Source organism: Passer montanus, unplaced genomic scaffold (genome assembly GCF_014805655.1).
Source record: "Passer montanus isolate IOZ18808 unplaced genomic scaffold, ASM1480565v1 scaffold8, whole genome shotgun sequence".
Lineage (NCBI taxonomy): Eukaryota > Metazoa > Chordata > Aves > Passeriformes > Passeridae > Passer > Passer montanus.
Window position 1 is genome coordinate 8,746,174 of NW_024373256.1, and position 22,872 is coordinate 8,769,045.

The window sequence follows — 22,872 nt, forward strand, 5'->3', positions numbered from 1 at the left end:
TAACGAAGAGGAAGGCAACAAGAGACAATAATGAAAACACTTTCACACTGGTAACCTTTGAAAGGGCACAGTTTTGCTGTCAGCCAACCCAAAGTAAGAGCAAGCAAAAATATCATCAGCTTTACACATCAAGTTGTGCTGCAAAGGCAAAAGAAAAGCAATTCCCCAAATTATGTATGAAAAATCCATCATGTTTCAGACGTGCTGGAGTCCCCAGGGCTATGTCCAAATACTGTGATGAATCTGGAGCTCAAGTCTCACAGAAGTTATCTGGAAGTTGGTTAAAGCAAAATGTATAAAAGAGTTAACATTTGGAGATACCATGTAGGAGAGAAATGCTACCTTAGAAAATCCTTGTGCCATGATTCCAAGTTTAAGGCAATACTGAAACTGCTAAAGCCAGAAGATAAATCAAAGGTGTCATGCACTGATTTATACCAAGTTCAGGCCATACATGTACTGTGCAAGTCACATTCCCAGTGCCCCAGATGGTCACAAGACACAGGGGAATGCCAAAATGTTAAAGGTGTCAGTGACCCAAAGCACACTTGTTGCTGTGCCACACCACTGTCACTCTGCAAAAGGATCTTCCTGTGGGTCAGGACTGGGAACACTTACAGAAGTAACTCTCATCACATACATTAATTAGGGTGGGTTTTGCAGGTCTTCTAAAAATTCTGAGCTGTTTTTTTGGCAGAATCAACTTTTCCAGATAGGAGAAATCTTCCACCTTGCAGTAATAATGTCAGCCAAGATATATCAATGTGCACTGAAGTGAGATACAGTAAATTCAACTGTACAGCAGCTCCTTTCCCTCTTCCTTGCCAGGGCTCTCCAAGGATGGGGTGGAAGAGGAGGATCACAAAGTGTTCCTGCAGGATGACTGTTCCCAAGCAGGAAAGGGTCTCAGTGGCATGGACAGTTGCTCCCCTAGGTCTCTGCAGGGAGCTCCATCTCCACCTTAGTGTACAACACCAGCCCAGCCCTCAGCACAGAGCCCCTGCTCTGCCCCTATAAACCATGTGCTCCAAGCATTCCACCCTTCTGTCCACCACAGTGCTGCACCAGTGCTTGGGGATTTGAAAACTAACTCACAGCTCATCCCCAAACTCCCCAGGCAGCCCCTGCTCGTTCCATTTCCTCAGAGAAAACCCACAGGAAGCTCAGGAGATGTGGCAGACAGGCCATGGGCACCACTGGGGGTGACAAAGGTCCACAGCACTGTGGCTCCTGCTCTGCTGAGCCTTCACTGTCACCACAAAACAATGCAGCCCTACTGCAGCACAGCTATCTACACTCATGGCTTCCTACCCACCACCCCAACAAGCCCAGACATCAGGACAAGCAGAATTATCAGTCTAAGCAGGACCAATAATTTCTGCTCTCAAGGCAAAAAGCTGAACTGACAAAGCAAAACCTTTGTCAAACACAAGGCAAGAAATAACACATTTTCTTTCAAACAATTTTTTACTGCAAGTTCTTTGCAAATATTTGCATTGTCATTACAAAAAATACCAAAGAAATTTTCAGTCTATTCAATTTCAGAGAGTCATAATTTACAAAAAAATAAATATCTTTACTCTAAGGACAACAATTGTCTAGTATTAAGGTCAGCAATATCAATCACAGAAGTCCACATTCTCAGTGCTGAGTATGTGGATCTATCTGACTTAGTTTGCTTTCTTCCAGCATTTTCCTTTAAAATAAGACTAATCACAACATTAGAAAAGTAACTTTTTTCTTACCACAAAAAGATGAAAATTCAACATAGATCTTGAAAAGCAGACTCCATTGCCATTTTAAATGTTAGGCCCTTCCAACACAAAACTTTAAAAGCACTATTTTTTTTTTTAAACCAACTGCAACAGAACATTTTCCCACAAAATTTAAGAGTCAACAGCAGCAGCATGAAGGGCATGTTTCTTTGATATAAGGCTAATGGTCCTTGATGTGGCAGAGCTGCTATGAAAGCACAGAACTACCAAAGCCAAGGGTGTTACAATCAAGGTCACCCTGAGCCTGCAGCCTCACTGCTCAGCCTTGTCCCCACAGGTGTCACCAGCATGGGCACCCCAGTCGGAATTCCTGAGTGAGCTGGGGTAAGATCAGCACACAGCAATGCACCAAGTGCTGCACAATTTGGTTCTGGAGTGACTGTCATCCCAGACATGCTGAAACACTGCTCTGAAGCTGACTGTGCTTCTTCACATCAGCACTACTGACATGACAGTGAACTTGCTGCTCGATGCTGTAAACACGTGAAACCTTCAGGACAATGCATAAAGCATTAACCACGTACAGTAAATGCCATAAGGAGAAAGTCTGGCACACTTTTATTTCACAAGAAGAAAAATCTTTGGACTATAGTACTTTATGCCACAAAATGTTCCAAGTGCATCCCACAATAGATGGCTCATGAAATGAGGAATCCACAAACAAGCAAATAACTAGCATTTGCAAAAATGTTTTAAACAAAAAAAAAAGGGAGGGAACTTCAGAACATAAAAGAGATGAGAAGAAAAAGCTTTTCTGAATTTCTCTGATGAATCACTCCGCTGTACATTTGAATGTATGACAGATTTCAGGCAAAAAATGGGAGCCTCTGAAGTGTCTTCCACAGTGTATGAGCTTCTCCTAAAGGTGGCTAAAATCAATACAAAGGAGAAATAAAAAATAAGAAAAAATTGCATCTTTATGTTGCTTCCACTGCCATCCTCTGGCTAACTTCACTGTGTCTGAAACTCAGCTGTGTGGTTCAGTCCAGCTCAGGAGAAGTCACAGTTCTCCAAATGTATCACCTCCCTCTTCCCCACAGTAAATAGCCAAGTTCAAATGCTACACCAAGCCTGAATCTTTGGCCATGCTATAGAAAATGCCTTTTTCCTGAAGTAGTTGGTCTGGGGTACCACACTCCACCACTTCTCCTCTCTCCAGGACTAAAACTCTGTAAAACAAAGAGTGGGAAAAAAAAAGGAAAAAAGGTCACAAGAAGATCCAGAAAGCCAGTGAACATGGATAGGTGTGTACAGACAGAGACTGCAGCATAGCCATTATTGCAAGTGAAGACAGTGCTGACTGTGTGAGCAGGCTGAGGCTCTCACTGTCCCTCCCCAGCTCCCTGCAGATGGTGTGTGGTGCATTGTCACCCAGCCATCTGCAGACACAGCACGTGTTACCCATCTCCCCTGCAGAGGCTCTGCACTGCTCTCTGAGCCAGCCAGAAGTGAGCTGGCAGCACTTCTTGTCAAGGTGTGTGAGGGCCTGTGAGACTCTGCAAGACCCACGATAACCTTCCCTTAACACCTCTCCACAGCAACTGCTGTTACACAGCTTCTGTGACAAACAAAAACATCCAGCTGGCCAAGGAAATCCACCAAGTCAGTGGTCAGCTCCCTGCTGAAGCCCTGTCCCAGCTCCCCCATGGATGGAGGGGCCTGCAGAGACGGTCACCAAGGCCCTGGCAGGGGCTGCTGCCTGGTGTCACCACTGCCACGGCTGAGCTGGGTGTTCCCCTGCTGGCAGTGCTCCTCCCTCTGATCTGGCACTACTGACAGCACAGAGGGCTGCAAAAGCACACTGCAATCCTAGCAGTGGTCACTTTGACATTCTGTGATAAAAGGGACAAGAGCCTAAAACTGAGATATGAGACAACAGCTTGGCCCTCAAGCACACCTTAGCAAGGCAGCCAGAGGGAGGGAGGCTGTATGAACTATAACCAGAAGTGATGGAAAGTGGAACACCAAATGAACTTCAGAGAGCAGGATCTGCCCCTTGGGACTCCCTATGCTGTCTGTGCCTAAATCAGGGCAAGACCCAGGAACAGGCTCCTGTCCTTGCCTCTCTCTCCCCTTCCCAGTTTGCCCAGGCAAGAACAGCACATTAGCAGTGTGACAGAGGGACACCAAGCACAGCCACAAGCCAGAACACACACACACACCCACCCCTCAAAACAGGGATTCCAGCAGCTCTGTGCAGAAGCAGCACAGAAGGAGCCAGTAAACACCCAACTAACAGAGAGATTGCCATTTCAGTGGAGCACAGTGCAGGGCACAGTCTGCAGGGTAAGAGCAGCAGCACTTTACCTCGTGTAGTCCATGATTGTGTTCAGACGATGTGCTATAGTTAACACAGTACATTCTTCAAACTGAGACTTTATAGTTGACTGTATGAGCTTATCTGTTTCAAGATCAACAGCAGCTGTGGCTTCATCCAGAACCAGGATTTTGGACTTCCTGAGCAGAGCTCGTGCCAGGCACACCAGCTGGCGCTGTCCCACACTGCACAGATGGGATGGGAGCACAGGGAGAAAAGTCAGAACAAGTTTAGAGCATTCACTGGTATTCATTTTGAAACCTGGCAATCCCTTGCTCTAAAGATGAGTCTTACTATTTCCCTGCAGAATATCTAACAGCATCTGAAACTACATCCCCCTCACATGAGGTCCTGGCAATGTAGTAGGAGCATGCAAATGGTTTTAGCATAACTGCATCAGGCTGATTCACTGCATCAGTGCAGTGTTGAGGACTGGACTTTAAATGGTTTCTAAAAACTGAACACATAAAACCTTGATAAGGTGCAAATAGTAAGAGAACAGCTTCCTTAGAATAATGCTGCTGCTTAAATGCTTTCCAAGGCTGCCCAAGCTGCCTTGCACTCAAAGTATTTCTTAAAATTATTTGAAACTCCCAAATTTTCAAGCTGAAAACAGGTTGAATAAAACCTTGTCTGATTGCCTGGTCACATTAAGAATTCTCCAGCTGCCTCTCTAGATTCTGACCCAGGGCTGGGGCACTACAACTTGCACAAGCACACCCATGGTTCAGTTCAGCACACACTTGCTTTGACCTACCTGAGGTTCTCACCACCCTCAGCACACTCATGATTCAGTTTATCAGGAAGGGATGATACAAAGTTCTTCAGGTGAGCCAATTCCAAAGACCTCCAAATTTCTTCATCAGAGTGTTGGTCAAAAGGATCAAGGTTCATACGCAGAGAGCCAGAAAACAATATTGGATCCTGGTCATGGAAAGAGGTAACTGACAGTGGACACAGAACATGGCAGGTGCTCCACAAATATTTCTTAGACAACAAAAGGAAATAACACGTACAGATGCAGTTGCAAGCAAGCTAATATACTGCATTTAGGAACGAGGGCTTCTTTTTTCCAAGAAAAGTTATTCTCCCTCAGTCTTATTCCTTACTCTTCTTGGGGGCCTGGCCTCTTCCCTTGGCAGATATTTGCAGTCCAGATCTTTCCATTAGTCAGTAACTCATGAATTCAGAAAAAAACCCCCAACAACACAAACCAAAACACCCAAACCCCAGGCAAATCTCTTTTTACTGGATATCTAAGCTAAAATAGAGACCCTCCCTGTTCAACCTTCTGTCAGCAGGGACTACCAGGTTCTCTTTTCACCTCTTAGGGAATTAACCATCTGTAAATCTTCAACTCTTTAGCTGCAATATGAATCAAATTACTCTTTTTTTCCACCTCAGACAGGAAGAAATACTACTTTGGAAATATTGATGCAAAACAATCAAAAGGGGAGAGCAAAGTCCACCCCCAGATTTCCAAAAGAGGTGGTACAGAAAACCTTTTACAGTGAGCTCACTTGTTTTTGCCAGTGTGCTGCAATGGTAATTGAAAACATCACACTTTACAGTCTTACTTTGAATCAGAACAGGCAATAAAGGCTACACAGTAAGAACAAAAACACTTGAGACTAAATCCAATACTCATAAAGCTGTACTTCCAAATGTTTAGGACTATCAAACCCACAGCTGGCTGGGCTAGACTGGGATGGTTTCTGTGCTGATAGCACACACTCTGCCCAGCTCACAGGGGGATCCCAAGCAAGTGCTCAGCTGGGATCAGCCCTTGCCACTCAGGCTGACCTGTCTGTAGGCTGTAAGTGATCAGCTCCTGAATCCAGAGGCCAAGGTTTTGCTTCCACAACATGGCTCAGCCACAGCCAAGTTCCTACTTGTTACCTGGCACAGGCAAATTGAAACCAGCCTAGGGAAAACAGCTTGGTTTCAAGTCCATGGAAGGGCAAGCTGAAGTGACTGAATTTCATAGCACAGATCAGAGGAGGAATAACAATTTTCTCCTCAGTACTGTATGGAAAGAGCATTGCAAAGAGCCAAGAAGTTTAGGTAGTGGTAGGATTTTGCACCTACCTGAGGGATGATGGTGATCTTGAACCGCAAGTCATGGAGCCCTATCTTGGCAATATTAATCCCATCAATAATAATTTCACCTTCAGCTGCCTCATTAATCCGAAACAAACCCAAAGTAAGTGAGGATTTCCCAGCTCCTGTTCTTCCAACTATTCCAATCTGTTGGGAACAAATACAAGAACAACTTACTCTGGGGAAGAGTTAAAGCATTTCCACCTAAAACCAACACATCATCATACTTCTGGGGTTATCCACACACCAAAGGCATTCGGTGTCACACTGTATGTTTTACTTCCCAGTTAGACTGGAGTCTTGATCAATTCTTTTCAAATATCAAAGATTGCTACTTTGGTTGGCTGATACACGTCTTGACATCTGTCCATTCTTGCTACTTGAGGTAGCATTCTGCCTACATTTGTAGGTAGAAAGTGTGCACTCAGGAGAAAACAAATGCCCAGTTGGCTACCACAAATAAGGAAGCTGGATAGTAGATCTCTCATAGCTACCTTTTATGCTGCTGTGCAAGACCACACTATTAATAGACATCAGAGAATCCACACAGGACTGGGCAAGGAAGCAGGAGGAGAAAGACACAGATCAGCTTGGCCAGATCCAGACAATCTGCTCTGAAGTCCCATTTTTTCCTGCAGTCTCACCTTGCAACTTCTGCCTCACTAGATCAGGCTTCCCCCTTCTACTGTAGGCTATTTTCCTGAGATTATAATTAACTTAATGTCTCTGCAGCCTACTCCTCTTTCCTTATGGCAAACAAATTAGCAAAATTCCCTGGGAAGGGGAGACAAGACAGGATAAACCTCACCTCCCAATGAAACCAGGCCAAATGATACTTGGCAGCCCCACACAACAGTGTTTCTTTATCCCTGATGCAGAACACACCTTGCAAAGGCTGAGAGCCCACAACATCTGCAGTTACAACAGGGCTGATTCCACAGAAGCTTTTCTAGTTCTTAAGGGCCCCAGACACATAACAGAACAGGGTTAAACCTCTCTTCTGCTTCTGCAGACCTGTGAACTCAGCACTCTGCCACGAATTCAGCCATTACCTTTTCACCCCCATTGATGGTAACATGGACAGGCATTACCTTTTCACCCCCATTGATGGTAACATGGACAGGCATTACCTTTTCACCCCCATTGATGGTAACATTGATGTTCTTCAGGACCAGGTCCAAGTCCTCGCGGTAGCGCAGGCCGTAGCCTCGGAACTCCACCTTCCCCTCCTCGGGCCAGCTGCTGGCTGGGGCTGTTTGCTCAATGCTCCACTCAGCCTGCAAGGGCCACACAAACACCTCTGATCAGCTCCTGCTTCAACCAACACAGGCTCAGAGGACTCAGACTGCAATTAATAGGAATCCTTCTTAGGGGATAATTTGCAAAGGAACTGTGATGAGGAGAGCAGAGTAGTCTCAAGACAGATGAAATGGTGGGAGAAGCCAAGGCCTTGGCCATCTCAAGTCCCACTCGCTGGATAAACTTCCTTCTTGGCAATGGCAGAATCATGCAGGCAGCACACATTCAGACACCCCACCATGGCAAGGAAACCTCTGGGGCAGCCACACGTGCAACCAGAAACAGTTAGGCTGAGACTGTGCACTGAAACATCCATAAGCTGGTAAAAAGCTGCTGCCTCAGCCTCCCACAGGGGTGAGAAAGAACACACCCCACTGCATTCACTGCCACTGCCAAATAAAAAGGCTTTTGCCTGTATAAACACTGGTCTGCTACCATAACTTAAGAAAAAAAAATCTAGGAAGGGTCTTCATAATGTCTGGTTGCAAAAATAGTGACTCAGGTCAGGTTCAAGTGCAGGCAAGGCAAAGAAAAGACCCAGGGAACTCCATAACCATAAAAGAAACAACTGCACATTAAATTAATAATGTGATTTGAATCAAAACAAACAAACAAAAAAAAAAGTAAAACCTTTTTATTCCCCACACTGAGTGCAAAAAAAGAAACACATAAAAACATGATGTTTAAGTGTTTAAGTCTTAGGAAACCAAAACATTTGCGCTCCCCTACTGCTTAGCCTTGAACATAAGAGCACATTTCCTAAATAGCACTGTGTAAATACCAGTGGGTACACCACAAAAGCACCAACAGGAACTTCCCACTGGGACCCAGCCCATCCCTGGCAGGCACTCACAGCCCTGACTCTGTCCCACCCTCCAACCCACTCAGTGGGCAGCTGAGCCCTCAGAACAGGGCACTGCCTTCCACAAGTGTGGAGGGCAGCTCTCTGTACCTCCTTCTCCATTTCAGAGTATTCCTTGACTCTTTCAACAGCAACAATGTTGGTTTCCAGCTCGGATGACATGCGAACCAACCAGTTCAAGTACGCTGTGATCTGCAAGGAGAAAGCAGTCAGAGAGCAGCTTACACTGAACAGGTTACCTGCAATACATGAAAAACATGGAACAACCAAAGCACTGCAATTTCATGGAATGCAAAACACAGGCAAGATCTTGGCTAATCAGCACTGGACAGGAGAAAAGTCTAAATGCCTTTAAGATGCACAGGACGAGACACCTTGGCCAATCCCCTCACAAGGGAAAGCAAAGAAGAAACTTCCCAGCACCTCTTCAGATACTATTTGTAATTATTATCTTCTATATTCTTCATATCCGTTTTCCATCCAAAGCCATATCAAGGCTCTGACTTTCTGATGCAGTCTAACAATTCAGAGGTTTTGCTCTTTTCAGAAAAGGCAAAATTACCTGCAGTGAGTAGGACACTGAGAGCCCAACCAGCCCTGCACTGAGTTTGTTGCGTGCAATCACTGCAAACAACGCTGCAAACAGGACAATGCAGTTGCCCACGTACTCCAGACGGACTGCCAGCCACCTGCAAGCACAAACACATCCTTCCAGTACTTCACCCACAGAGATCAGAGATGTGGACAACAAATGGTCTGTTACGCATCTTTTTTTTGTAAGATTAATAATATGGCATGTGTGTCCTGCTAGTGACACAGGCACTGCAAGATGTTTGAGGCTCTGCTTCAAGTGTGTGAATCTAGAGGCATCCAAAATTTATGAGCCTTTCAGGTGCATAAACTCCTGTCTTGATTACGACTGTTTTCTGAACATGGGGATTAATAAAACAAAACTTTGAAAATAATACAACCCAGAAGCAAGGCAGGAACTCTCAGAAAAGTGAGAGATGCAGAATTTTCATTTCATCACAGAACTTTGAACAAAACAAATGTGAAATGGATTTATCCACACAGACCTGCCTCCCCGGGACAAGCACACCAAGAGCTGTGCCAGATAAGGAGCACAGCCAGCAGCTCCACCTCCTCCCCCGGTAACTGCTGCTCCATAGCCCCACGGGTACCTGTTTGCAACAATGCTTGGGTAATAAGCCTTCTGGTTCTCGTCCACCTTCATGTCGTTCTGCCGGATGAAGCGCTTCTGCTCCTCGAAGGCGCGGATGACGCTGACCCCCAGCAGGGTCTCGTTGAAGTGCGAGTACACCGGGGAGCGGCTCACCGACTCCAGGCGCTTCAGCTGCCGCGACGTGGCCACGTAGAACCTCTGCCAATCACAGTGTCAGAGCTGTGGTTACACCCAGAGCCTCTGGGAAGGCAAGGGGAATCAAACAGCTCCCTGCCATCTGGGCTGTTAGCGACAGAGATTCCATTTACACGTGGGGATACACACCTTCCCCAACACTTTCAGGCCTGAAGGACCATGACAAACGCTCTGCTGCCTTTAAACAACTGCCAATCAACCCATCTCATGCCAGAGCCACTTTCTCCTCTTTCTTTTATCAGCAAGTTTAGTTCAACAGCATAAAACACACATACCACCACTTTAAGGTTTACTAATGGAGCCACAAGGATTTACAAAATCAAGAGCCAAAGTCAAACCCCAGCTGCTTCTCTTCGATCTGTGCTGGCTCTTCCAGTTTCCAGGAGTGAAGCCAGAGTGAAGGAAGCACACCCTCCCCACACAGGACAAGAGTGAAAGGCTGCCACCCACTCTATTGCTCTGTAGACAATATCTGATGAAACAGGCACGTGAGCAATACACACACATACCCCTCTAAAGGCTGCTCTCAAGTTTGGAAAGTAGTCTTGGAAAAGCCCATGTTTTCCATATTTGGGCTCTGAGCAACAAGCTGTGCAAAATTTGCCACAAAATCTAATGGCACTTTTATCAAGTAGGTATTAAAGGATTAACTTCTGCACAGAAGTAATTTTACACATGACAAAGGAAGGAAATGCTGAGATAACATCAGATTATCAGTAAACCATGCAAAGTACAGTCAGTCAAGCATGACTCAAACCCAACACGCTAAAATCCTTCCTCACACAGGGTAAGAACAGTCTCAAACAACAGAGGATGTGACTGCTGGTCCTGCTTCCCCCAGGTAACACCCTTTACCTGCACAAACAAGTAGACAAGTCCCAGGGGTGGAATGATGACAGCAGCTATAGGTGTGGCCAGCAGAATGATGATACAGGCCCCAATCACGTTAAATGTGGAGCCCATGAACATCTTGATGATGGGGGGGATGGTGGAGTCAATGGTGTCTATCTCCTTGGAGAAACGGTTCACCAGGTTCCCGCTGGGCGTGCGCTCAAAGAAGCTCATGGGAGACCTGAGGACGTTGTGCAGCAGGTTCAGGTGCAGGTGTCGTGAGGCAAAGATTCCTCCAATTGACACAACCATCGAGTAGCCAAACACAGCAATACCTAGAGAAGGAAACTCATTATTAACTGCTGCCACCCTCACACAAAGCATTTTGTCATTGTTCCTCATTTGTTCCTTGTTTTGCCATCATTTAGCATTAGTATGTCTCTAGTGCAATAATTCTGACACCTTAGGTTTACTTCAGGTAGACTCAGCAAATATGTCAAGTAGTTTAAAAGAATAAAATCAGTGAAAACATCACATTCTTTTCATTGTTTCTCCATTACAAAAATTTGTGTAATATTTGAACACTTTCCCTGAGCAAAAATTACTGATTTTGCTCTTGGCATTTGTTTTTTATTGTGGTATTGTCAGGGCACGTCTGAATTGGGGTACTTGGGGCATTGGGTTTCATGGCAAGCAAACTCTAAACCACAAAGAGGACACAAAACAAAACATCTCTGAAGCAGCCTCCCCACAGTGCCCTGGGTGGAGCCACAGGCAGCCAGAGCAAACCCCAGCCAGGGCAGCTGAGCCAGCTGGGGTTGCAGGGAGGCAGCACAGCCACAGCCCCTGTGACCACTGCCTGCAGACCAGGCCAGCAGTGTCTGCTGACAGGCCAAGGAGACCATTCTCAGATCAGACATTCTGCCACAGTTCTGACTCATCAGCCAGAAAAACACTTCTCACTTTAAGAAATTTCATTTACAAATGAAAGGGAAAACACATTTTGCAACTGAATAATTCTATAGGTTGGTTTGCTTGTTTTGTTGTTTTTTTTTTAATTCAAGTTTTTCATTTTCCTATGAAAACACACACTCAACTCCTTAGCAAAATGCTTCTGCAGGCACCAAGAGCATTAGAAACACTGAACCAGCAAGTCTTTAAATACAAGACCAAGCAAACCTTGAGAAATTCCCAGTGCTCCATATACTCCCAGTCTGAGAGATGTGTTCTGCTGTGTCCCATTGATAACAGGATCATCTGTCCATAAACTCAGCCAGTAGTTGGAAGCCAAGGAGGCTACATGATTACACAAAAAGAGGAAAATGGCCAGGAAAGACATAAAGAGTCCAATTGCTTTCATGTAGTCCCAGTACACTGATGCCTTTACCTGAAGAAAGAAGACAAAAATAAATACTCATTTTGCAGCAAGGTTTCAAAAGCAGCAACTCCCCCTTGTCCAACAGCTATTTAAAGTCAGTATCCCTCCCTGAGGCCATGAAAACACAGCAGCTGCACTCCAGAGCCACTGCTTGGGAACACAGGCTGCAAAGCATTCTGTGGAGACGTGCCAAATCCAGCAGTGCCTCAGGGCAGGCACACATCATCCCTCCCCTGTCATCCCAGGCAAGGGAGGAGTAGGGAGGGACCTGCCTGAAGTACCACAGAGCATCAGTAGCAGAGCCAAAAACTTCACTGAGGAGTTCCAGTTTCTGGCTCTCTGTAGCACAAGATTATAAAGCCTTTAAAGCAACCCTTGCTCCACATGGCTTGTATCCTGTGATCTATCTTTAACCAACAGCAAGCAAATCCAAGCTTGGATTCAAGCAACATTGCTAGGAGCAGTAACTGCCACGTTCCCAGGAACCTCAGTCTCAGGTTTCTCAAAAAGCCCTGGGTATCCTGGGATTAGATACTTATGTCTACAGTGGAAACTTGGCTTAAATTCATCTGAGTCAACTGCAGCTCCTTACTGAAGGGCAGTTTTCATTAGGTCACCTAATTTGTCACAACCTCTCTCCAAGAAATAGCTGCAAGGTTTTCATTCCTCCTTCTACACTTTGATGTGGTCAGGCCCATCACCTCACACAAGCTTTGTGTTGGCATTCTTCCTGCAGGCAAACATGGTGCTCAGCTTTGGGAGCAGAGGGCACAGCAACACTCCCATCAAGTATTACACAACAAGTAGCAAGCTCAAGAACTCACTCAGCCTGTTCTCACAACAGTTACATGGTCTTCAGAAGTTATTTTCTTCTGAAATACATTTTCCCAAAACTGAAGAAGGGCACAGGAAGTGGGAACTGGAGCCTTACCCTCCCAGTCTTTGCTGTGTCAGCCTCTGTCAGTTTCCAGGAATTCTTCTCAGCAAGTGGCTTCTGCAGCTCTGCTGTGCTGCTCTGCTGCTGTGCCTTCCCAGTGTCCCTGCTGTATGTTGAAGAGTTACTGAGCTGCCTGTTGGAAGACATTTAATTTTTTATCTTAGCTTGACACAGGACAGGTGTTACCTCACATCTAGGCTTTGACAGTCCACAGTTACACTCCTATGAGATGTCCTAACCTGCCACAGGGGGCCAGAGGTTCCTTTAGCCCCTCTTGTCCCCTCAGGGCACTCTGCCACCCCTCCCTGGCAGCACTCAGTTCCCAAGTACCCGTGTCCAGGTGCCAGTAACAGCCACCAGAGAAACAAGTCTTGGTTGCACAGTCACTCCAGCAAGAAAAATGCTTTGTGACCATCAAGACCAGCCTTTCCAAACCCCATCAACAGCACAGCAGCTGCTGGAGTGTGAAAAGGGTACCTGCCCTCCCCTCAAAACAGGCCATTTAACTCCCAGGCACTCATCAGTTTCCACAAATAGGGTCTCTAGAGCACCAGAAGACCAGAGGCACTCTTAGAGCACTGTGAGAGTGAGGCACAGACCAGGAGGTGGTTTTGGAAGGGTGTAATCAGAGTGACTGCAAGCAGAACAGCAGCTGCATTAGGTCAGACAAAAGGTGCACTTGGCACTTCATCCCACCTGACAGCAGGAAAATGCAGAAGCCTTAGGAACACACACAAAAGCTGCACTGGCCAACAAAACACTCTCCCTTTTATGCAAGCCAAACCCACAATATCTTGCTACAACACAAATGGAAAGAAAATCACGAGAGCTGTGTGTGCAGACACGAGTGTGCGCCAGTCTGTGCCAGCTGCAGGGGCTGCAGCCCCAGGGGCTGCAGTGCCAGGGGCAGCTCCCAGGCACTGCAGGGATGCTCCTTGCATGGACACATCATGGATTCCCACAGCAAAGCTGGTCCTGCCCAGCCAGGGTGGTGCTGGGTGTGTGGGGCTGCTGGAGCACTTCCCACTGCTGGGGTTGGCACCACAGAGCAGCAGCAGCTTTGCCTTTCCCAGGCTGCTGCATCCAGCAGGATGTACTTTCCCTCTAACAAATACCATTACCACCAAATTATTGCTTATCCATATCTGAGTGACTGGATTGAACGGATGGAGGGCAAGAGGAAAAAAGAAATAAAACCACACACCTATGCATCAGCTTTCCAGGGGCTTCATTCACAAGGCCTCCATTTTCTATAGGCTTGCCTTCCTTTGCAGATGGACTGTTTGTATCTGAAAGGGTGAAAAAGTAAATGTGAAAATGGTTAGGCAAAGAGACACAAGCATTTAATTTCAATACTAATTGCCAGTTGCAGTCTTAATGTGCAAACAAAGCAGGGAGCACAAGTATTTACAGATAATAACAGAAAACTGACCAGGTGAACAAATCAGTTTAGTTCAACTCCCAACAGGGTTAACTGCCAAGACAGGGAGCATTTATTTTTCTAGCAAATGTAGGTCAGTAATAATGTAATATAATTATGAGGACATCTTTTATGTTCAAACATGCAATACCAAGTCACATGTGACCCACTCCATGGAAACAAACCCAACACTCCAGCCACTCCTTTTCAAACCACAGCTTCTACAGAGTTAGTTATAAATTATTTTTATTTTAAAATGCAATGAGAAGACATTCTATAAATGATGGAGTAAAGCTGTAAGAACAGCAGCCATATGCTAGTAACTTTGAGTCTTCCTGCAAAGCTGAGCAAGAAGAAATGTGTAAAACCCTGCTGTTTCAGGCAACTGCAGGAGTGAGATGACTTTATGCAAGAAATCTTTCCGTGAGTTGTTATCCCACAACATTCCAGCTGTACCAAGATGAAGCACACACCAGACAAATGCCTAAAACACTCCAGAAAACCTGTCAGCTTGAAACAGTAACCTTTTCTGAGCAATTTAATTCAGTGTAGTAGAGTGCCATGAGTAAAACTGGGTTCAAGTTATGTCAATTTTCCTTATAAAAACCAAATGTCCTAAAAAGTTGGCTGTCAGTAACTGGAACTCTTATTCTCATGTATGGAAGTTAATTCAGAATTTGCAACAAAGAGTTCTGCATTTTTGAAGGATCTGTGCATAGTTTACGGAAAGGTATCGACCTGAATATACTCAAAAGATATTCAGGAAAATTTGTGTTGATCTAGAGTCTAACATTTTCATGTTTTTACACAAAATCAAAATATATGCATAAAACAGATCATCCACACATTAAGCGTGGTCTGCTTTCTCTTCTGTGTCTGGAAACTGAGTACTGTTTGATTACTCTAAAAACCCAAAAATAAATTGTTCATCATGGTCTTAAAAAGACAAAAAACAGACAATGTGAAAAAGTTTGATTACTTAGTTCTTATTTATGTGAATAAGATCAAACCTAGATGGGACTGCTGGCTATTTTAAGCACTTGACAGCATTTGTTTTGTAAAGTTCCCATATGAAAACCATTCCAGCAACATACTGCCTTAGAACATTGCTGAAGAAAACAAACCCACAAATAAACCATCCTCCCCTTAAAAGCTCAAATTTGATTTCATGTTGTAGGCTGTGAAGATTTCTTGCTCATACTGCATTTAACTGAGAAAAAAAAAATGCTCAAGACTGCCACAGTAAATCTGACATATGCACTTAGGGTACAAGCTCAGTAACGAGGGTTCTGATGAAAAAAATACCCAGAAATGATAAAAGGGAAGAGCTGTGAGCAGTGAATACACATTTGGAACAAAAGAGACCCTCGGGGCTCAATCCTGAATGATGCTTCTCTTGGTACACTCACCACATTTCTAGATTCAGGGTGTATCTATAAAACTAATTTAAAGTTTCCTCATGGAAGTCTCTGAGATACAGAACTGCTGCTGAATTACCTACAGGCTGCCACACAGCCCCTGCTGCAGCTCACACAACCAAGGACATGCAAACCATGCAGATACCTCCTACTGTGCAGATAAAATTCTTCTAATAATGACTCAGCCTCTTGTAAATAAACTGCAGCTACTCATGTTACTCCAAGGCAAGCACTAACATAAAGCCCACATGGCAAACAGTTACCTGTTTCCAGAGGTTGAATCGTTCCTTCTAATGAAGGATCTGACTCTAAAAGCATATATAATTAACTTTTTTCCAGAACATACTCTACCATTTTCAATCTTTACAACCTCACATCCAAGTGAATAACCTAAACCACAAAACCCAAGGCAGAATCGAATTTGCTGAAATTGACCTATTTTTAATCCCAAGCCACAAGCAGAGTTTTCCCACACAGAGGAGAAACCCCATGAAGCTGAGGATGGAAAGGCAGCAGTACAGCACACAGGCAGAGGGAAGCTCAGGAGAGGGAGAGGAAGGCTGGCAGGGCCCAGAGCTGCAGCCAAGCCCCAGGGGCTGGCTAGGAGGAGAGGCTTTCCCACCCAGATGTGCTCCTGCCAGAAAGCACCAGCCCACTGTGTTCCCAGGCTGCCAAGAGAGCTGCAGACACAAGGGAGCCTCCCTTCACAAGTGGGTGTGCAGATAGCCTCCAGCCAGCCCAGCCTGACTCCAGCACACAGTTCTGCTCCTCCAAGAGCCTGGGACTCAGCAACAGTGACCTTTTACACATTCAATAAACATGAATGTTATCCCGATGAATCAGACAAACAGTGCCTCTACTTTTCACTTTTTACCACTGGCAGAAGATCACTTGACTAGAACTGATGAACAAATTCACTGCAAATAGGCCAAGCCTGTGACACAGCAATCCCCTGCAGGTCACCAGGGTGGTACTGAATTAGATGTGCCTCTTATTAGAAAACTGCAGAGAATCATGGCAAAAGATAAAGCACTGGCTCACTTTCCAGAAGAAGGTTCAGTAATTAAATGGAAAAATAAAGTAATTTAGTTTAATGAAAAGGATTTCAAAACCTACTTTTCCACATTTGAAAATGGGAGGAGACAAAAACTAAAAGAAACAAGGCTATTATATGAGGCAAATCTTCACATTCAAGTTAACAAGTTAACTGCCTAGGGAAGCACAGAGAAAGTTAATTTGCCTATAAATTTCACATAGGCTGAAGACTGCAACAAGTCTGACTGTGCCCCAAGTACCTACAGAAGCACCTACAGAAAACACACAGAAGTTCTCCCAAATACACAGAACCTGCTCCACATTCATGTCACCACCTTCACCCCAGCCAGCAGAGTGCAGGCACCCCTGCACTTCCCAGCAGGACTGTCAGGAAATCACCACAGGCAAGCCATGAAGAAAACAAGCTCCCCTATTAAAATCCAATACTATAAATGTCTGTAGATAAAAGAAAAATAAACCTGAAGTGAATTCCTGTACCAGTGCAGTCCTGCAGCTGTTTGTAAAGCAGAAGCAGGAGTCAAGGACAGCAGCTAGAACACTGAGCTGCTTCCTCCTCCTCCCCATCCCCAAAGGAATTAGTTGCATAAAAAACATCTTAACAGAGACAGGAAGGGTGTATGAACCCCAGCTGGCCTTTATGCAGCATCACTACCATCTGAATTTTGCACTGAGAGGAAATTTTACTACAGATCTCTTACACATTTTCCTGATTTTAAGAAAGAATGTGTGTTTAACTTCACAACCTTCAACACCCTCCAGAAATAAGCACCTCTACCTATATAGGCAATCACAAGAAACAGTAATTTAACTTTCCTATCAGTACTACTGTTTTTCCTGTAACAGGACTCCCTTATTAACATGAGAGACAGCAAGAGAGTTTATTTGTGAGCTTACCACTGTTCTCTGTGGTTTGTTCAGCATTGGCATATGTACGAAGGAACTCAGCAAAAGCCCCATCTTGCTCCAGCAGCTCCTGGTAAGAGCCCATCTCAGAGATTTCTCCATCAGTCATTACCAGAATTGTATCCATCTGAGGCAGATAGTTGATTGCATGGGTTACCAAAACCCGGGTCTAAAAGGCAAAGGAAAAATAAAGGGTTTCTGTAATCCCAAATTAGTGAACACCATGGCTGGACTACTGCTCTTTACTGCTTGAATTCTGTGTATAATAGAACAGTAATGAGGGACAGGCATGCAGAATTTTAAGATAACATTGTCTTGATTTTTCCATCAAATATTTTTGAATTACAGAAACCAAAGTACCTTTCACTACGAAAATGTCAGTGCTTTATAAAAGTCCTCTAAAAATTGCAGAAGGATCCTTTCATTTTTCAGCTGTTAGAAACAGAAGTCTAAATATGCAACTTGACAAACTTGGCATCATTTGAACTCAGCCAAGAAAAAGCATTCTCTAGAGACATTATAACATACTTTATTTTTCAGGATTCCTTTTGGTCCAATAACTTTTTCAAAAATATGTTTCCCAACATGAGCATCAACAGCTGATAAAGGATCATCAAGTAAATAGACATCTGCATTGCAGTAAACTGCCCGAGCAAGACTGACTCGCTGCTTCTGTCCTCCAGACAAATTCACCCCCTGAGGAAACAAGAAAACATGAATCTTTATTCACAGCTGAAAGAAGATGTCTTGCTACAGTTTATGAAAGACACAAGTCACAGGTGGTTTATTTAAATCAGAGGAAATTCAACATTGCATGAAACAGATCTCCACAAATAATTTCACTACCACAACAGCATCAGCACCCAGTCACAATCCTCTTGCAGAGAAGCACATCTCCTCTGTTCTCACTGTCAGTGAAGGGCTAGCCAAAACAAAAAATAATGTTTGCTAGTCCTGAAAAGCAACTAACCCTGATTGGCCTACCTAGCTCTGCACATTCAGAGAATACTTCTTTTCTCAGCTGCATTTCTGCAGTGCTGCCTCTGATTTAAGAAACAAACTGTGCTCACACTGCACAGTGTGACTGCCTGCTGACCAAGGAGACAAAGCTGCACCTTCACTGCACGTGGGGCTGTGAGTTCTGTGCCCAGCTGGGAGTGCAGCCCCCTGCACCCAGGCAGAGCCCAGAGCAGCAGCTGAGAGCCCCCAGCAGCCACAGCCCCTGCCAGCCCCTGGTACAGGGGCAGCAGCTCCTGCTCCACAGCACGTTTCCAAAGCCCACACCAGGCCTGCTCTGGTAACCAAGGGCCAGATTTGGGGTGATGGTTGATTTTGTAGATTGTGATTCGGATTTTTTGGAGGGGTTGGGGTTGGAGGGGTGATTGCTTGTTTTGAACAAAACTGAAGTGTTCAGAAGATTTTTCTCTTCTTGTTTCTACATATTTTTCTGCTCTATAACGGTGGCAACTTAGAAACAATTAAAAACTGCCATTACAAGATGGTTTTATATTTATAACTGAGGACAGGTTTTCCCCCCTTTGAGGCTTAAACAGAAGGAAAACACACTGTTCAAATCCATCTCTTATTCTAGAGGATTCATTCGTTTTAAATTCCATACAACTTCGAGATAAAGCAAGAGTCACAAAGCCTTAACTACAAGCAATAGCACTGTTATGGTGGAGTGGGCATTGAAATACCTTTTCTCCAATTTCTGTTTTGTCTCCTGAAGGAAGAATCTCTATATCAGGGAGCAGGGCACAGGCCTCAACCACACGCTTGTACCGGTTCTCACTCATCTCCCTTCCAAAGATAATGTTATCTTCCAGAGTTGCATTTTGGACCCAGGCTTGCTGAGGAACGTAGGCTACAGAGCCCTGCAAGAAAAATAAAGTTCAGTACTTTAGACTGAGAGTCTGCACAGAGAGTCAAAGCACAGCAGGGCTTTGTGAGGCAGGCAGTGCTAATCACCTCACAAATTACCTACGGTCATTTCCAAACAAAGCACTTCTTGGGCTCCCGCCTCCTCCAAAATGTTATTTTTATAATCCTCTCTACAAGTGAATGTAACAAACCACCGGTGGAAAAGAAAGGGCTTCAAACAAAATACGATTAACATAAACCTGGAGGAAACATTTGTTTAGAGGACGTTTGCACAATTACTGCACGTCAAAAGTCATTACTTCTTTCATATAAATTATGTTCTGCACAAAAGAGTTTAATCTGGAAAGCAAGTGGTTAACAAATGCACCCCTGCCAAGAGATTTCTGCAGAAAGCAGAGGAAGTAGTTTTCATAAAAAAGTCACTTCAAAGGAGGAGACTGAGGTAATGCAGAGTATTCTGCTTTGAGTATCAGCTCTGTCTTCTCTTTCTTCACTAATAATTAGTGACTCAGATCTCAACTTCCACAATTCCGAAGGTGGCCAAACCTACAGACTTTTCAATGCAACAGATTTGTTTTGCTCTTGAAGTAATTTTATTTCCAGGTCATTCTTTCTCTGTTAGCTCTGTGCAGCTCTGATGCCTAAGAAAGAACAAACTGCAGCAGCAGCTTTTCCCATGTTCAGGTGTCTGGGTGCATCCTCTTCTTGTAATTCTCTGATGTCTGAGAAGGTAGAACTCAACACTGCTCTTCCTCAGGGAATACGTAACAGGGTCTTCCCATCTCATACTCAGCTGCTAGCAAGACTCACCAGAACACTCATCCTTGAGTGCCCCACTGTTTTATTTGGCTAAATCTGACACCAACAGATTTGGATGCTATTGGGTAAAGGCTTAACAGGCACTTACACAGAGTGCACACTAAGGCATATACATGGTTTGCCAGGAAAGCAGGCTAAAAAGTGCATTCATTTGAAAGGCTGTCTCTTCCCTCTTCACACCACTTGGAAATCCAGAATCCCTCTGGCAATACCCACAAACAGCTGAACAACTCTCCAGACATGTCACACCTTGACAAGCACGTAGCCTTCCTTTTTGTCCATCTCCCCCAGCAATGCAGACAGCAGTGAAGACTTTCCACAGCCAACTTGACCAACAACAGCCACCAAGGAGCCTTCAGGAACAGTGAAATTAATGCTGAAATAAAGTGCACACAGTTCAGCCTTGCTTGCTGGCACACCCCAATAGTTAAACAGTCAATGAACTGCCCACCTAAAACCAGGTGCAATGTGAACACCCTCTGCAAACACTGACTCAGCACTCAAACTGCATCTGCCTCAAAACCCAAACCTCTCACTCAGAAAACACCTAGCTCTCCCCATATTTAGAACACAGAATATAATCTTAACATGTAATCTTAATTAGTCAAAAGGGGGAAGAAAACAGAAAGAAAAAAAAAGCACTGTGACCCAATCTTGCCAAGATTTCTCCCAAGTGTTCTGTGAACACAAATGTAAATACAGCAAATTTTTGTCCCAAAGAATTTGCCATTTAAGGCCCAAGTAAAAGCAGCCAAAGTTAAGGAAGGGAGCAGGGCAAAGGGAAGACACAGCGTGTAGCTGCATCACTGTTTGCTTTCTGCAGGCCAGGATCAAGGACAGCAGAGTGCAGTGAGCAGCAGGCTGTGAAAGGAGCCTGAGCACTGGCACACAGGAGGGAGCAGAGCTGCCTGCGAGGGGCTGAGCTGGCTGCACCCTCTAGATGGAGCTCAGCCCCTCTGCAGCACACAGCCAGAGCTGAAATCCCCTGCTGCTCCCTCTTCCTTGATCCCTACCTCTCCTGCTATCTCCCTTCATGCATTCCATAAATGCAATAAACTGCAAATCCCTCCAGTTCATAAAGCCCCAGTTTCAAAAATATATACAGAACTGATGTTCTCTTTCTTTATGGCAACAAACTCTTCTTCACATGTACTTTATAATTCAAATATAGTTCATTTATAGTGCAACAAGACTGTGGAATGGAATAAAGAGCACCAATCTTTACCTGTTCAGCAAAGGAGGATCAGTTTTGGCCCAGCTAAACGTTGCATTCTTCACAACAATGCATCCTTCAGCTGCAAAGAGTAAACTCATACTTAGAAAAGTACCAATGCAAGCAGCTAAACTGTGTGCTAACAATCCAAAGTTAATCCAAACACACATGGGCAGAGGTATAAAGTTACTTTTTCAGAAGAACAACAACCCACTGCTTGCCAAAAACTTGTGTTCTGCTTTTACTGAATTTAGCAAGACAGCAGAGGTCCCAAGGTTACCCTCACTCAGGAACCAGGAGATACATGAACATCAGCTACACAGAGATACCAACTAATTCAGCTGCATCTCCAGCACTGCCAAGTCAGTTGTGGAGAGGAAAAAAAAAACTATCTGAGAAGTAAGAAGAACCTGTACATAATTTTCATTTTAGAAACTCTCTTCTCTGTTTTCTGTCTCAAATTTATCAGCAAAACACACCAAAAATGCAGTAAATTTGTTTTAGAAAGCAAAAGAAACCACCCAAAACCTGCAGACACTGATTTTCAACAGGCAAAGAAACTCACCCTCTTTGATGGGACCCCTGACTATGCTGTCTGGATCCAACTCCTCGTGGGACAGGAACACCCTGAGGCGCTTCAAGGAGACACTGGCCTGCATGGAAAAAAGATGCAAAACTACTTACTCTCTGCTCATTACCTTTATGTGCTCACTGTTTTGTGCCACATACTCATTATATCATTATTATGCACTCCTGATCCCTCCTTAAATCCACTGCACAGTTGGTTGGATAGGCAAACTTTCACTTCCCAACCCACAGGAAATGTGGGTGATGTAAGGAACACCCATCCACCATAACTGGGATTATTTCACCAGCACAGCACTTAACACTCAGGAGCTGCAAGGTCCCTCCCAGAGGTGGCCCTGTGGTCATTCTCTAAGCAGGGGGATGTAATCTTTCCACCCAGGGCCCCCTTCTGCACACAAAACACCTGTCAGTGACTGAAATCTTACTTCTACTATGTTGCTGATGACCATAGGGAGCATGTTCAGTGGGAACCTGAGGATGTTGAATAATGCCAGAGAAACAAAGGCCTTCTGAGCATCCAAGACGTTGTTCTTGTCTACTGTGACATACACAGCAAACGTGGACAGGGCAACCTGAAACCAAGGGTAAAGGATACAGTGAGGGTCATGTCTGAAAGCCACCAAGTCAGGAGTACAGTGTGACAACTGCAATCAGACCAAAATCAAAGAAAGAGCAATGTTCTGACAACTTTTTGTTC

General features: G+C 44.6%; 1 protein-coding gene across 1 annotated transcript in view; it reads right to left on the reverse strand.

Moving 5' to 3' along the window:
* Positions 1-1,852: 1,852 nt before the first annotated feature.
* Positions 1,853-22,872, reverse strand: part of ABCC1 (ATP binding cassette subfamily C member 1) — a 45,797-nt gene continuing 24,777 nt past the window's right edge. Inside the window, exons 13-32 of the mRNA XM_039731665.1 lie at positions 22,601-22,747; positions 22,153-22,240; positions 21,600-21,669; positions 20,624-20,750; positions 19,372-19,548; positions 18,203-18,370; positions 17,666-17,843; positions 15,979-16,023; positions 14,082-14,166; positions 12,872-13,010; positions 11,742-11,949; positions 10,587-10,897; positions 9,535-9,734; positions 8,916-9,042; positions 8,444-8,545; positions 7,323-7,469; positions 6,181-6,339; positions 4,850-5,016; positions 4,083-4,277; positions 1,853-2,944 (exon numbers count right to left, since the gene is read on the reverse strand). Coding sequence (XP_039587599.1) covers positions 2,836-2,944; positions 4,083-4,277; positions 4,850-5,016; positions 6,181-6,339; positions 7,323-7,469; positions 8,444-8,545; positions 8,916-9,042; positions 9,535-9,734; positions 10,587-10,897; positions 11,742-11,949; positions 12,872-13,010; positions 14,082-14,166; positions 15,979-16,023; positions 17,666-17,843; positions 18,203-18,370; positions 19,372-19,548; positions 20,624-20,750; positions 21,600-21,669; positions 22,153-22,240; positions 22,601-22,747 — 2,949 coding nt within the window. The 3' untranslated portion in view covers positions 1,853-2,835. The remainder of the gene's footprint in view (positions 2,945-4,082; positions 4,278-4,849; positions 5,017-6,180; positions 6,340-7,322; positions 7,470-8,443; positions 8,546-8,915; positions 9,043-9,534; positions 9,735-10,586; positions 10,898-11,741; positions 11,950-12,871; positions 13,011-14,081; positions 14,167-15,978; positions 16,024-17,665; positions 17,844-18,202; positions 18,371-19,371; positions 19,549-20,623; positions 20,751-21,599; positions 21,670-22,152; positions 22,241-22,600; positions 22,748-22,872) is intronic.